Source organism: Malurus melanocephalus, unplaced genomic scaffold (assembly GCF_030028575.1).
Source record: "Malurus melanocephalus ecotype Western Australia unplaced genomic scaffold, MMel_1.1 scaffold_12, whole genome shotgun sequence".
In the NCBI taxonomy this organism is placed as follows: Eukaryota; Metazoa; Chordata; class Aves; order Passeriformes; family Maluridae; genus Malurus; species Malurus melanocephalus.
Genome location: NW_026623244.1, coordinates 4,754,197 through 4,770,046, shown reverse-complemented (window position 1 = coordinate 4,770,046; position 15,850 = coordinate 4,754,197). Strand labels below are relative to the sequence as shown.

Here is a 15,850-nt window from a genome sequence, read left to right as displayed (position 1 = left end):
TATTTGCTTATTCTCTTCAGATTTATAATGAGTGTGGATTTGGATTTTTTCCTATCATGATCCTCAAAAATACAATACCCTCTGTGCCTAAAGATTATATTATGAGGAACTCAAGTGACATCCTACTCATCTCATTAAGATGATCCTCCAGTAGAAACCATCTGTCCATTTGAAATCAGTGCTACATTGACTCATCTACCTACTAAACTACATGCAATTTGTATGCAAGCAGAATAAAGCAGCTTARCATTTAAAGGTCTGTTTCTACTTTATAAACCTATTATTAAACTTGTGCTATTTAGAATTCCATTACTTGGTCTTCCAAAAAAATCTCCAAATCAAATTATTACAGACATTTTAAACTATAAGCCAGCATTACTGACCTAACTCCTTATAAGATAAAATTAGTACATAATGAGTACTTAGTTCATAATGAATAATTAATCATATTTACAAATACYGCTAAGAAAGCCTAAAAGTAAAAGAGAGACTTTATTTAAAAACAAAAAAAATCCACTTGAAACCAAGATGCAAATTTACCACCAATGTCTGTTGCAATAGAATTTTACATAGTATGCTTTAATTCATACAAATTCACACTGAGCAGAGACACCAGCCATTCACCCCCAGCCCAAATATTCAGTGCAGTTTTCAGCTTGTTGGCATCCACCATCAAATCTCTACCCAGTCCTGACACAAGCTTGTCAAGTGAAAAAGACTAGCTGCTCTTCTCACATCCACACCACAAAGGGAGATGTAAAACATCTTATAATTATTTATAGACCATGCAATACTACGCAGTCAAGATTAACAATTCAGGCATAACAATTATCTGAACCAGATGTGCTAAGGCAATCAGCAGAAYACACCAACAACCCTGATGGTTCACTCATTGAATCAGAAAAGCCTAGGCAAGATAAAATAAAACAATGTATTTGTTTTGCCYAGCTTCCAAAAACCCATGAGTTTATATCAACAGAAATAATAAATCAATTCATGCTCATTTACAAATTTCAGGAATATTGCTGATACATCAAGTGCTGTATCACACCATAGATACATTTGTTTTACACTGATATGGTGTTTCATTAAAAGGTAATATTACATGCAAAAGCAGGAGGGGTATTTTCACCAGAATTTAAATATGCAAGGCTTCAAGTAACACAGCTGCAAGGATTCCATAAAAAAAAAAGATAAGCCAGCCTGAATCCTTGAAGCCAGGTCCAGCTGAGATTGTAGGATTAGCAATACTTACAAGTACATCATCTATGTGTCACTGATACTTACATTCTACAAGTAACCTGATTTCAAAAGTAACTGAGACRTGGGAAAGATCAGAAAACAACAAATAATTTGATACTGTGTTTCCCAAAAAAAGTTTTCATCCTTGTAAGYTTGTGTACTGAATTCCTTTTACAGAAACTAAACCAGGCTACTGTGTCTCTGCCATTGAATCCAATCTAACCAGCCTGGACACGTCCTGTCAGAATCTCCAGGTTTTGATTTCTACTTTTCTCTACTACTCTCATTTCTACAAGATTCAGACTGAATATTACTATTTTTTGTAATATTCACCCAAATATTTGGGTAACATGGAACAMTTATGGGAACTGCAAAAGCGCTGATACCACCATTAGGCAAACATACATATTTTATATAGATATATATATTTCAAAGCACCTGGGTAGTTAATGCCTTGTGGAGTGTCCTTTATTATGAATACAAAAGAGCACATAGGCTCATGCCCTGAGTATCCATATTCTACCCATCTCAGCTGATTCATCCACAACACTAACACTAGAAGCACTTGCCTGTTTGGGACCTATTAAGAGTAGGAACAATGTGAAAATGAATATTCAAMTTTAAAAATTTTAGTATCTTTTTAAGGTCACCTTAATACATACCAAAACAGAGTAGATGTGCAAACACCTATAAACTGGAGAAAAGTCTACAAGATCTTGGGCAGTTAAAACCTAAAGAAGGAAAGGAAAAAGAGGAGTATATAAAACACAATAAGCATATAATCTACAAAATGTGACACATTATCAAAAGAATTTGTCTACAYAATAAGGACTCAAAAATGGATGGCTTCTACCAGAAAACAATAAAACAATTGCTCCAACCTCTCTTCTCTTTGTATTGCAGTAATATATTTTTTTGTGTTACAATACTATACTTGTTTCCAGAGCATCAAATTTAAAGGTCTAAATACTCATTGTTTTATTCAATTTAGGAATACCAAGTATTTGACAGATGAAAGMGTTCTAACCCAAGCTGAGGTCCTCAACCCCAAAATGCTGGATTTAGCAACACCAGGATATTCCAGTGGRCCACATACCACTGACAGTGAGCAGATCATGTACGACGTAAGCTGCTCTTGAATTYCAGAATAACTCATGTCCTGTCCAAYTGAAAGTCCTYAAACACAATACTAAAGCCAGSATTAATACAACTAATATTTTAGCATAAATTCTTTACCCTAAAATGCTGATCTGGACTGCCCCTTGGAGGTGTTCTGTGTGTTTTTCTAACTAAYGTTAACCATCTAAAGACAATGTACTGTGTGATGTATTCAGTCAACCCACAAAATTCACTTCAAATAAGATGAATTGATTTAGTACAAAGTTACCTCTTCTTCATGTTCATCCTCATCTTCAAATGTTCGCTTCAATGTAATTTCATTCTTGGATTCCAAAATTCTGTTTCTACCTAAATGCATATTCCGACCATAGTTTACATTATTCTGCTTCTGAAGAGCAGTACTAAAGGTTTTCTGCTGCTGTGCCTGTTTAAGAGTAGAATCAATTAAGACACATGTAATTCAAATTTCATCATMTATGAGTATATGCTGTGACATGAAAAACAGGTGGTACAATTGAATGCACATCAGTATAACTGCAAGATGCAGGCACGCCCTCAGCCTACACCAGTGCTTTTGCTTTCAATCAATTTGAGGTGACAAATTAATTCAGTAGTGAATCCTCCATAATTTTTCCCCAATATCCAGAACACAATTTTCAAGGCAGAATTTAAAAAAAAAAAAAAATTCAATCTGTAATTTTCCTGATCATATATTGCAAAAACAGAAGCAATATATTCAACAAGTACAAGTATCAGAGTTTCCACGTATTTGTTTTCTGTCTTCATGGAAGTCTKAAGTGAGCAGCCAGCTGCAGAAGTCAAAGGCATTCTATTGTCCTTACTACTGAAGGCAGCACAGCATAATCTTGCAATTAAATTTCATTTACAGTAATCAATGCAGCATTTTACAAGAACCTTAGAAGACAAAATGGCAACCCAACCTGAATTCTGTCTAATGAGAGGTCAAATTAAAATTTTATTTGCTCTCTGAACAAATTTTAAAAGCATTGACAGCTTCAAACCTTACCCCRTACAAGTGCTCTGAAGTGGCAGATTATTTTGTGGAGGAAAAGGTAAGGCTTAGCTCTCCATCTTTCCTTAGAGGTCTATGGCATGACTGTAATCCTTGAACAAATCYGGGATAATTTGTGACTAACACTGAAATTTTCAGTAAACAACAGGGCCTAATCATCCTGTTAGGCTGGCTTACCTGCTTCATGGCAGTTTCCCCAATTCTGTCAGAATGCTTTCGAATACTCTCTAAGAAATCCTTCAGATCTGACATGGATATTTCTTTTATTTCTTCACGCAGTTTTGGAAGATTTTCTATCATTATCTGGCAAAAGCGGTATTGGCTAACTCTAGGAAGATACAGATTTTCCAGCTGCTCCATTGTTTTCAAAGCAGAATAGTATCTATGGAGATATTAACATAAAATTATGTAGCTTCTTATAAAAAGTTAATAATTTGTTTATCAAATATAGATATCAATACCACACATGCAATCAATACGCAATGAATGAAATTACTCTGTTCTTAGAAAAAATTAACCATCAAAAGGTCAAATATATAATGCTTTCATTTTAAAAAAAGAAAAACAGTGAACTGCCAGAGTAACTCAGCCAAGTCATAATTTTAAGCAGACTCTTATGGTATTAACTGTTCTGATGAATAGTCCCAGTACCACTTGGAGCATCCTGMAGAATGGAGACACTGAAGTCATAACCATTCTCTTCCCTTCTAGATTGAATTGGTTAGGGTTTTATATGAGTTGGGTTTTTATTCTGAAACACAAACTGCCAATCACCCAACACTGCAGTATATGCACTAAACAATGAAAAAAAATCTTGCAAAAGCATGCCTGCAGGTATTTGCCTTCTCCAGGTCTAGGTGAACACACGCACGCATCTATGTCCACCCTCTTTCCACTATCCTAATTCAGAAATGCACATATACACCTATCCTGACCAATACTTTCTTCCAGCAATATATCACATTTTGCTGTAAACCACAAATTTATTAACTCTTCTGACAAAATATACTTTATCCCACCCAGAAAACAAMCACACTGAATCAACAAAGCACCATAACCAACACACCTGTGATCTCAACCACATTTTAAAGAGAGGYACAGGAACCAGGTTAAACATGAGTAGGACAGCAATCAATTGCAGATGTGACAATTTCTCTTTACATAGTATTCCTACCTGCTATTCAGCCCTGGAGGCATTTGGGGAAATTAAGTTTGTCTAATTAGAACAGAGTAAGGGAAACCAATGCTTTCTCTCTTGGTCTTAAATGRGAAAAGAAGAAACACTCAGATGAGACGGAGTTAACTTGCTGCTAGTTCCAACCCTTTCCWCAAATACAGAGTAATAGACTTAGCTCATTTTCAGATTTTCTTCCATAAACTTAATTCCTTTTTCTTCCTGAATGACCCCCATAATCTGTTTCGAAAAATTACTTTCAAATTATTTTGAAAGAAAAAGCTGAATATGAGAAAAATCCCTTCAAATGAGAAAACCTGGAGAAGTGTCCTTTCCAGTTCTTTAGTTTCTAGATATTACTTTGCAAATATAGTGAGTAAATACTTTCAAAAAATATAAATCAAGTTTCTGGCTTCMTTCAGTAGGCAAGCAATAACAAATTACTAACACAATAGCCATTATTTCCTGTTCAATTCTGAAATTAAGACAGTATTTTGAATCTTCTTAATCAAGACATTTCTAAGTTAACAACTCAGCATAGCTGGAGGATGGGAAAAAATCTTCTCTTTTATTCCAGAACAGAGCTGCTTTCAGAAGACTGCAAATAAAGAGGTTTCAAGTGTAAATTAGGAGCTTTTGTTTATTATATACTTGGTTTATATAACATATACATAAGGTGACGGGAATGTTGCACATAAGAAAAGGTCTGGAGGGTTTATGTGTGTGGGTTTTGTTTTTCGAAATAGCAAATGACCACAAGTGCCACATGGTGAGACTTCTGGGGAAAAAAACCATAATAGCAACAAAACCGTATAAAAGGTTTTTATTTAAATTATACAGATCAGCTTATCAGAACACTGTTAGTTCATCTGGAAGGTTTTTGACTGCTGGCTCTAAGATCAGAATTAACATAATCCATTTTAAATCCATTCTAGAGTCCCTTACTAATTATACATATATGGAGCTCAGGACCTTGCCCTTTTAACATCTGTTCTGACAAAGCAYTGAAGTCTTATTAATTTGAAGGTCATCTGCAGGTCACGATTTAAACTAAAAAGTTTAAAGGTTTAGAATKATATATTTACGTATTTAGATTTTAAAACTTTTCATAGATTTAACTCAATGCCRAAGATTTTTACAACAGTATTATTCCCAAAACATATTATCAATCATGTAAGGTAAAGATTGCCCACTTGACTACAAATGAGTTGAAGTATCTTCAAAGTTATTTTTTATACAAATATAGTGTTTTTCTGTCTATTCTTCTGAGCTAATATTGTGAGAATATGTTCCTCAATACAAAATTTATAATGTAAGCTTTGAAACTGAAGACACAAGTTTGAAACACCAATATGGGTCACATAATAAAATTGATCCATTTCAACATCAGAAAAAGATAACTGGCTGATGGACTCTACTAACATCTCCCAAATATAAAAATGGAACCTCCTAATACCAACAAGAACCAGGATAGAAAWAACCGCAACACAACATAAAAAAACAAACAAACAAACAAAACCYGCACAATTAAAACAAAAACTATAACAAACAGCCATCCCCGAAAATTCATTTTAGTGTTTTGCATCAYCTTCTACCTTACAAGATACCCCAGGGACAGAACAGTCAGATCTGTATACGATTTGAAACATCAACACAAAATAACCCCAAAAGTAAAAGAAAATGACCACTACTTCAACATACATGAAGTATCCACTTATGTTTTAAATGACAGAGAGAGCTTCTATGATTTTTATCAGCAGAGTGCTGTTTGGAGGCAGTTAAGAGAAATACCATAACTTTCTAAAAAAGCTCCATTAAGTTAAGCTACAGCCATCAAGAAATTACACAGATCAGGAGCAAGATGAACTCAAAGACTGAATTTTACTGAGAATAATTTATTTGCACACAAGCTTATTAAGTAAAGAAACATGCAGTTATATCCCAAAATTTCCTGCTGAAACAAAACAAGAGAAAAAAATCCTCATTTCATCTTAATTAAGGAAATAAACCTAATTTACAAAGAAAAAATAGTAGTATTCCTCAACTTTAGTGCTTCCCTTAAAGGAAATTCTGTATATTCTTGCTTACTACTATTTCCATTGAGTAAGTACCTAAACTTTGCTACTAAACACATTTACAGGAGTTCCTTGTAATTTTTCAATAATACTGCAGAAAAGCAATTTTCAGAGAGATTCTGAAGGTGACATTGAAATTGCAATTGAAATCCTTTTACCTCAAGTATTTATTTTATTTTTAAATCTAGTTTCCTTAACAACTTTAAACCTAATTTTTAAACATCCCAGCATAACAATTTTGTCAGTTGCCCAAGGGACCATGAACTGAGATGGAGACACTACTAACTCTGAAACTTCTGTAAAGTGAATCCTAAGCTCAGTATTTCTGACAATCAGAATAAAGAGTTGCTGTGTGGAAAAAAAAAAGATCTGTGGAATACCTTTTTGTCAATAACGATGTGGGTAKGATTTTTTTCTTTTTTAAGTCAAATTATCAAACTAATAAGGCTTGAGAATGGTGACAAAGAAAGCAGCTGACAGTTCAGTATCAAATATAAATTTGATGGGTTTTTTGCCACATCCATGGTGCCTCTGGGAAGTATTCATTTGCAGYTGGTACAATCCAGTGCTTCATTCTGACACAGTTCCAAAACAATGCAGGAAAACAAAATCGAATTACCATGGTTTTATTTGTTCTGGTATCTTTCTATACAGATGTGGAAAGGCTGCATGACTGTCTCAGTGAGATTTAGTAACCTAAATAACTAATCAACTTGGTATTTTCCACAGTTTGGAAAAGAGCTTACAGCAAGGTTGAAAAACAAATCCAAGTCTTTCAGGGAAAAAAGCTCACTCTGAAACACAATACTCATTCTTTAGTCCATCTCACAGTGGAACTGAGAAGATACAGCTACAACTTTAGAGATTGACTTCTTTAAGTATTTTCATTGTGTGATGAGTTTGAGGTTTTTGTATATTTACTGTGGAAAAAGACTTGCAAAAACACCAGTTCTAACTGTTCCCAATCAGACCACAATACTTAAAGCAGTTGGGACTTCTCTCCCAAAACACATATCAAAATCCAAACACTAAGGCCATGGTAACAGAGCTTTATAAAACGTGTGATGACCTTATCTCTGATTTAAAATTCAAGCTCAAACTGTGTAGGTGCACAGCCCCCACTGGGTGGTTGGAAGAGCAGAAAAGAAACTGCACCTCTCATTTGTGCATCCTCAGTAAAGACTTCAAACCCTCCGTAACTCCTTCCAGCCAACTGTGTCTGTTTAGAGCAGATTCTGCACTTACTTCCTCTCACTACTACACTTCTTGTCAACTTGTGTTATCCATGGCTCAGGAGACAGATAAATAGGATACAGAGCCTTTCACCTCTAGGTCATCAGTTCAAATGTTACCCATGTTGGTAAGGACCAAAAGTTGCTATCAATAGATGGCTTTTTGGACTTCTCTGTAAACTTCCATTCCACCTGCACAAACCAGTACATATTCCAGATCAAAAATCCTGCATTATCTTAAAAGAGGTCTGCCATGGAATAAAGGAAATAAAATTGCAATCTTTAACAGCTGTACCCCAAATATATATAATAYCCATACTTTTGTTTTCCCTTCCTTTAACCATTAGAACTGAGAGTTTTATTCATGGTGCAAGACTGTAAGACAATGGAATAATGAAAAATCTRTTCTAAAASGCATAGAAAGTCAAGATGTCTTTTTATTTTWAAAARAGCAATGAAAGCTTTGCTGCATTAACAAACCTCAGTGAAGGTTTATGAGAAATTATCTTTGCCTAAAATAAACATTCCTCATTTCTTTGTTATAACAGGGACTGTGAGTGCTACACTCTCTGACTCTTCTAGGAAAGCTTCACAGCAGAACTTAGGAAGACAAATTCTGAAATCCCTCAGATATGCACACATCAGCTGTCAGATCTTTGCACTGACACTATGGATGTCCTTGCTACTGCTCAGTTTTTTTGTACTGATAAAGGCCAGGATACATGCCTGTCCTGAGCCACAAGGAAATTACCACTTGAATCACCTGTAAGTTCCATGGGATAGCCACCTGTAGGCTGGATAATAGGGAATTGGAAGTCACAGGCAAAATAGTAACTGCAGCGTAGCTAATGAAAGAGTTATCTGAGCTGGAGCAGTAGCCTGCAGCACAGCCTAAGCCTTCTGCACTCCGTGTGATTTCAAGGCATGTTACATCAAAGCTATGGCATCTCCTCTCTCCCTTAGATCTTTTAATGGGATGACAATAACATGTTCAAACTCCTCAATTCAGGAGTCCTTTCACTTTTAAGACTTCCTGTCTGGCAACAACTTCCATGGGAAAATTATCAGATATGAGTCTTTAGGATTTGAAGAGTACTGAGTGTTTCTCAGAAAGCATATAAACCATCAGCAAACTCTACAAAACCACTAGTAAATATGGAGTCAAAATGCTAAAAGTCATCAGCAATTTTATCTCATGTAAATTATCTTTACATGACAACATTAGGATCTACAACTTCCCCTGCAATTCTAAAACCAGGATGCTGCTTGCCTTGCCCGACAGAGCAAGGGTAGAGCAGAATAACACTGCTCATTGAACCCAGTGTTTCCAATATTTTCAGCACACCTAATGTAGCACAGTCCACAGAAGACCTGGCAGAGTGAAGTGGTGTGATTCAGCACACTCTTCAGTCTGATCCMTGACTGGAGTAGCAATGAGACTGTTTACATCTTTCTGCAGAGCTGCTCCAAGAGCACTGCAGAAACAGCTGACAGCTACTCTGAGCAGATGTCAAACCAGTGTCCTATTCAGAGGTAATATTGTATAGCCAAGCTGATGAGATCTACCACATCGGTTGGCATACAGCAAGTTTTAATTGTAACAGTGGAGACACCATAGTGCCATAGCTGTAAGGTCATTCTTAAAGCTTTTGTATTTCTGCAGAAGACCTTCCAGAGAGCAAACTTGCATAGTTATAATGTAGCACATCTATCACTATCAAAGATGCATCAGATTTGCTGCAATGTTCATAGATCTGATGTGTACAGTTAATGCAAAGCATTCTGGACATATCTGCACACAGGCTTTAGAGATGATTGCTCAGACACAGTGGCTGCTGTTGAGGGTTTTCAGATGCCCAGCAGCGTGGCATGAGATGCTGGCTACTCAGAAACTGAAATCCMAACAGTCCACAAGTAAATGTGGATCACACAGCAGCTCTGCAGACAAGTGCCTATGCACAGCTAGTTCCAAATGGAAACAGTCCTGTGCAGACAGACAGACTGGTCAGCAGGAGCTCCCTGCGCTGGTGCCAAGGGCACAGAGACCCCGCCAGCGAGCAGAGTCCAGGAAGAGCAGGCACAGAGCATTGGTGTCACTGACAGGGTGTGAGAAGCAGGCAGGGATCACGGTGGCAGTGATGGTATAGAAATGAGGAAGAAAACAGCAGCAGGTTTGCTGGGGTGGGTGTGCAAAGTGCAGGCAGCAGCCCCAGTGGGAGAGGACGCAGCTAAAGCAGGGGCAGGGGCAGCCAAGCTGCCATGGAGAGAGGGATACTGGGACTACAGCAGCAGTGAGTGACTCCCTGAGAAGACCAGAAGTGGAAACACAATAGGAGGGAGCAGCTGGTCATGTACCAGTTATAAACTATTATTCTATAAATTAATTTTTAATTTTGGTTTTAATTAAAGTCAGCTTGTCAGAGAAGGAAAAACCCCAAACCACAACACATTTTTTGCRCTTCATTCTCATAGTTCCATTTACACAAAAGCAGAGAGAAGCCAGATATGTCTAAAGAAAGGTATCTGGAGTGTGCTCTCTTCTTGTATTATAATTTGATTTAAATATATCATGATATATTAATCAGATATTAATGTACTCTTAAAGATCTTTAGTCCCTAAGGGTCTTATATTTCTTGCTTCTTAAACTGCTTCAAATAATAAAAAGCAACAAGCTTCACCCACATTTTATAAACATAATTTCACTACATGTCCTATCCATTTAAGTAAACATTTTTTTCATGGCAATCACTAAGGTCCTCAAGGTTCTTTAATATGACATTTTCAAATATTCTTGAAACACAGACCAGTATTAGAAAATGAAGATCACACATATACCAAGTTAAAGGACACAGAATATCTACTTGTCTACATCAGCGTTTGCTATTCTGACAACTTACTTACAAACATTACGTTTTTTCTCCTAGAAAWAAGTTTACTCACCTTTTTACGCTCATCTGTTCTTTTAGTTTGCTGTACATTTCCAGCACTACAAAAAAACAAAAATATTAACTCATAAGTCTTATTGTGGCTTTAGTTAATAAAAGCAGAAAATGTGTACTGTAAAGACAAAATTAGAAACAATAAAGGATGTGCTATATTTACCTTATTTAATTCCTACTGTAGCATAACTGTGATAAACCTAGTAAAAAATACTCTGGAATGCAGCTTAAAAAAAAAAAGAAAAAAAACCTGATCTCTTAACAGCTTTTAAATTAAAAAGAATTAAGATTAACAAAACAGTCAACACTATACATATCAAGCATATTCATTCACTTACTACATGCTACAATCTTATCTGCATTACCAGTCCGTGGCCTATCTCCATAAAAAGGCAACAGTACCACCTACTGTACTCAGAACATGCCAACARGAAGACTTCACAAAGAAAAATTCTCAAATCTACTTCACACCAATATGACAAACAGGACAAAACCCTTGTGGATCTGTGTGCAATCCTACAATATTACCTTCCTGAAACAATGTTTAGAGCCTTTATGTTTTATTTCAAAACATCTGTAGTGACACAGAGCTAAAAGTACAATGCTGGAGGAGCATCGTTACTATTTTCCCCASTATTCAAACACTAAAACTTACCCTCTCAAGCAACAAATTAATCTTTTACCACATTAAAAATATTAGTTCATTTAAAGCTCTATGTGGCTACACTGTTTTGCATGTTTAAATGTCTCACTGCCTTCTGAATGTCGCAATTGCCCTGTGTCAAATATTGCAAAAGACATGGAACYTACATGCTGACATCTTTTAAAATATCTTTTAAAACCTATTAATTTTTTCGTTAAACTGGATGCTACAGGACCACAAATTAAAAAAAACCAAGTCTTTTCCATTTGGCTATTWCCACTTAGTTTATTTAATGTGCCATCATATTTAGCTATAGGTCATTCACCTGGAAGACACAACTGTAGTTTTTCCACAACTGTCGTAATATTTCGCTGTTGAACTCTACATCGGATGATTTCCTCTGTTTGGGCTATCACCTTAAAGGTTTAAAAAAAAAAAGAAAAGAAAAGAAAAGAAAATCACACTTAAATTATGCAAATAAATTTATTTTTCTTCAAATATTCATAATGGCCATATAGGAAGAACTATTTTCTCACCTCTTTCCCAGCATCCTGAAGCCTTCGGTTGGTATCAGTAACTTGGACCTTAAAAATAATTTCACCTTTGTTAGACAAATATGCATATATTGCCCTGATGTGACTGCTCACCCTTGTAATCAGATCATGCTTCCTGAGAAACTTAGAACAAAGAAATGCAAATTCAAATTAACTCTACAGCTTGAACTTGAACTTTTGATCGCAAAGGGCTTTTGTTAACTTCAATTACTTATGACAGTTCTTTCTAACAGATTCTGTGGCAAACTTCTCAAATTTACTTGGGATTTTTGAACTTTCCTTGTTTCTGTAGGTCTGTCAAACAATTCAAATCATTGACCCAATTGACCACTGGTCCCTTTTTGATAACCTCAATGAGCTCTATGGGCCATTCATTGTCTGTAAGAAATGGTGATTGCATTTTATGGTAATTAAACATTCATACTTTGCTGAATGCAAACACTGGGTGGTTGATTAACATCAAACGTGGAAATCTCCAAACCACAGCAACATTTTAATGCTGCAGGTGCAGGCAAAGCTCAACCTCAGATTTTCCCACATAGTAAGTGACTCATTAGGTCATCATAATAAGGAAGCACATTCTAGTTTATTAAAAATCTCATTAATTTCTGAACAAAGATGCTCAATGACCTCATTGATGCTGTATTTGGTCTCTTGTTATCTGAATATCCTTTATATAATGCTCTTCTAATCATAACCTCTGATGAACTATGCTCATTCTGTCTGGTGTGCATATTTTGCTCTCAAAAGTGTAAGGAGAGCTAAAAGGGACGGATCTCATAATTCACTATTCTGCATTCTGATCTGTGAGTAAATCTTGGTTCTCATATCTCATGAAAACTACTAACATCACCTACTCTTCTGCTCATTACAAAGTAAATAAATTTTTCCATGCATAGTTGTGGTATTTATAGTTTTCTAATAAGGACTTTAAATTCTTCTRAGGTCTGACATATAAACACATGATTAGGAAAATACCTATTTAAGAAATATTTATCATTTGTTGTCCTTYACATTCTGACAAAGCCTTTAAAAAGGGCAAAACAATTTGGTAGCATTTTCTGAAAACATACATTAAAAAATCTGGATGAGATCTAATAAAATATTCAGCTTTGTAAATGTACATTACTGTATCAGGCAACATGCTCTAATCACAAATCCTATTAATTCACTTATAAAAATTTGCTGCAAACATCAGAGCCCGTGATAAACACTAAATTAATCTTCAGCAGAAGAATCTAGCTTCTTCTTTTAGATTCAAAGACAATGATATATGAAGCTCTGAAAAACTTGTTCCTTACCTTTAATTTTTCTGCATCAGCCCTAACTTTAAGAAGTTCTGTAATAGCATCCACAAAGCCCTGATGGTGAAAATTGCACATCTTTTCTATTTCCCTGTCATGGTTACGTATGCAGGCATCAAGTTTTTCCATAAACTTCTGATGTGCATTTGGTTGGTCATCATATACAGACCTATTAAATACAAACAAGAAAATCAAAGTTTACTGTTTTCCCCAGTTGAAAGTAATATGAATGCAATTATCTTTACTAAAACATCTCTCTCTCTTAAAAAGAAAATAAAAGCGRGTAAACTTGATGTTAGTGGCATCCTTTGGTGGATCCACTCCACAAAAATCAGCATGAAAATAAAAAGATGGCACAAAACCGAGAACTGATGGCACAAAACCCAGCCCTTATGGCATTAATCCAGGTGCTTAACCAGTTACACCATGGTTGACCTGAGCCTCACTGGTCTGTTATTTATGCCCTAATGCTCAAATATGGGTACAAAAGAATCAGTTTCTCCAACCACCTCAAATAGCATGGATCGCTTTTCCATCAAATTCCACTCTTTGCTAAATATAAAGAAGTGCAAACATACAAATGTGCTTTCCCGGTATTCCTAACAGCAGAGTTATCCAACTAAATCAGGGTCGGATGACTGCAGCCGCAATGACCGGACCCCTGGCAAAGGCAATCCCCAAGGCTCCCTCCCACACCCAACAGCTCCCAGGGCAAAACCCTGACATGCACACGCCTAAGGCTGCTTCCTCCATGGGCCCAACTCTCAGGAAGGGCTACAATCAGGTCTTTTGGCTTATTTCACCAATTCTTGAATAGTTCACTTGGAAACCTCCAGCRGGAAATACGATTTGGGAGAAATTACTAGTATAGCTTGTTAAGAAGCACCAGAAACAGAAATTTGCATGGAAAAAAGCTCAAGTATGAGAATGAGCAAAGGAGGCAGAGGGCAGTTTAAAGCTTTAGACTTCAGTAGAGGAAGCAAGGCAAGAGGTTTTACACAGAACTGTACCAAAACCAAAGGTATGGAGTATCCCAACAAAGGCAAGGCACAGACAAATCCAAAAATTAATAAYTTGATACAGCAACAACAGCAAAGACAGCTTTTCACATGGAATGAGAGCAGCAATACAAACATGTTTGTACTGCAAACTATGAGAGTTAAAAAATAAAAGTAATCAAAAATTTTAAATTGCTTTTTTAGTGTCTAGTTTCCTTTCATGATTATGTTTTCTCCAGGTATTTATAAGGAGAAGCTGGTCTAAAAAAAAATCCCAAAATTAAAAAATGTTAACATGAGGAAAAGAAAAAGCTGAAGTTCCAAGTGTTTCAGTGTTGACCGCAGAAGTAGACTTAAGTTCAAGACCAGGGCAATCATGAGTCAAAGTCTCTAAAATTCTAGAGTAGAAAGAAAGTAGTTCCTTCCCAGTCTTCTTAGAGAAGCGTGATTTCCCATATTCTTCAAGACTCCTTTTCTAACCAGACATCTGGACTTTGCTGAGATCTGGGCTCATCATCAGTGCAACATCAGCAAACTTATAGCTGAATGTCTGACAGGAATGTGACCTTTCAAGGAGGAAAGGGATGCAGAAGAGATTGAAAAGGTTCTTGTAACTAGATTCTTTGTAATTTTTTAGTTTCTTTGGACCTTGTACAATATATTCAGAGAAGTAACAGAACTTAAAAGACATGAGAAAGGCAATATGCTGTCCTACATGTCAAAGGAAGAAAGTAAATTCCATATATTCTGCTTGTTATAGGTACTTTGTCAGGGGAAAAGTCTATTGAATAAAACATTCAAAAAATACCYCCTTTTGCTTATAATAGGAAAATAAGGCTATGGTTGTGGTYCTTTCTTCCAAAGTACACCAATGGAAAAATAAGATTGTTGACCCATAAAGTGGTTCACCCCGCACCATTTCCACCACCATCATTTGCAATGACAGCTGGAAGGAACGAACGTGTGCCCATAATCTCTCCTCTGAGGTTTCTGTCAGACTGCCTGAAAGGGCTCCCTCAAGGCTGCCCAGGATGACTGAGCTTTAAAGGGCTGTGGTGGAGGGGCACGAGTGACCTGCACCTGCCAATGGGAAATATCCACACCCAGAACCCCGTGCTGGCTGGAGGCAGCAGCAGCATCCTGACCAGGGAGCAAAGAAAGGTGCAAGACACAGTGGGCATTGAGTGAGCCCTCATTAGGCAGCCTAATGTTGTGCATGAGAAGCTACAGGATGTATATGGACATAGCACTGTCACCTGTAAAGAAATGGGGCAGGGATGAGAATGTTGTTATTGATGCTGTAGCACTCCAAAATACATGAGTGTTACTGTTACATGAGTGCTGCTCCATTAAGAAGAGGGTCAGAGATGCTGGAAGCCACAGGGTGGACACAGAGGGACACCCAGAGTTCCTGGAGAAGAAAATAAAGATTAGGAGGACCAGATGTATCAAATAGTGCCTTCACAGATACCTGGCAAGCATAAGTGTCCTCTGAATGGGCTGGACTCACAATCTATACGGCACTGCATGCTAAAG

General features: G+C 36.5%; 1 protein-coding gene across 3 annotated transcripts in view; it reads right to left on the bottom strand.

Moving 5' to 3' along the window:
• EXOC6 (exocyst complex component 6) overlaps positions 1–15,850 on the bottom strand; it is an 85,908-nt gene that overhangs the window by 52,691 nt on the left and 17,367 nt on the right. For all 3 annotated transcript variants that reach the window (XM_057381188.1, XM_057381198.1, XM_057381206.1), the window contains exons 2-8: positions 13,314–13,485; positions 11,995–12,042; positions 11,784–11,874; positions 10,817–10,862; positions 3,572–3,776; positions 2,630–2,785; positions 1,905–1,973 (exon numbers count right to left, since the gene is read on the bottom strand). In XM_057381188.1, the coding sequence (XP_057237171.1) occupies positions 1,905–1,973; positions 2,630–2,785; positions 3,572–3,776; positions 10,817–10,862; positions 11,784–11,874; positions 11,995–12,042; positions 13,314–13,485 (787 nt within the window). The remainder of the gene's footprint in view (positions 1–1,904; positions 1,974–2,629; positions 2,786–3,571; positions 3,777–10,816; positions 10,863–11,783; positions 11,875–11,994; positions 12,043–13,313; positions 13,486–15,850) is intronic.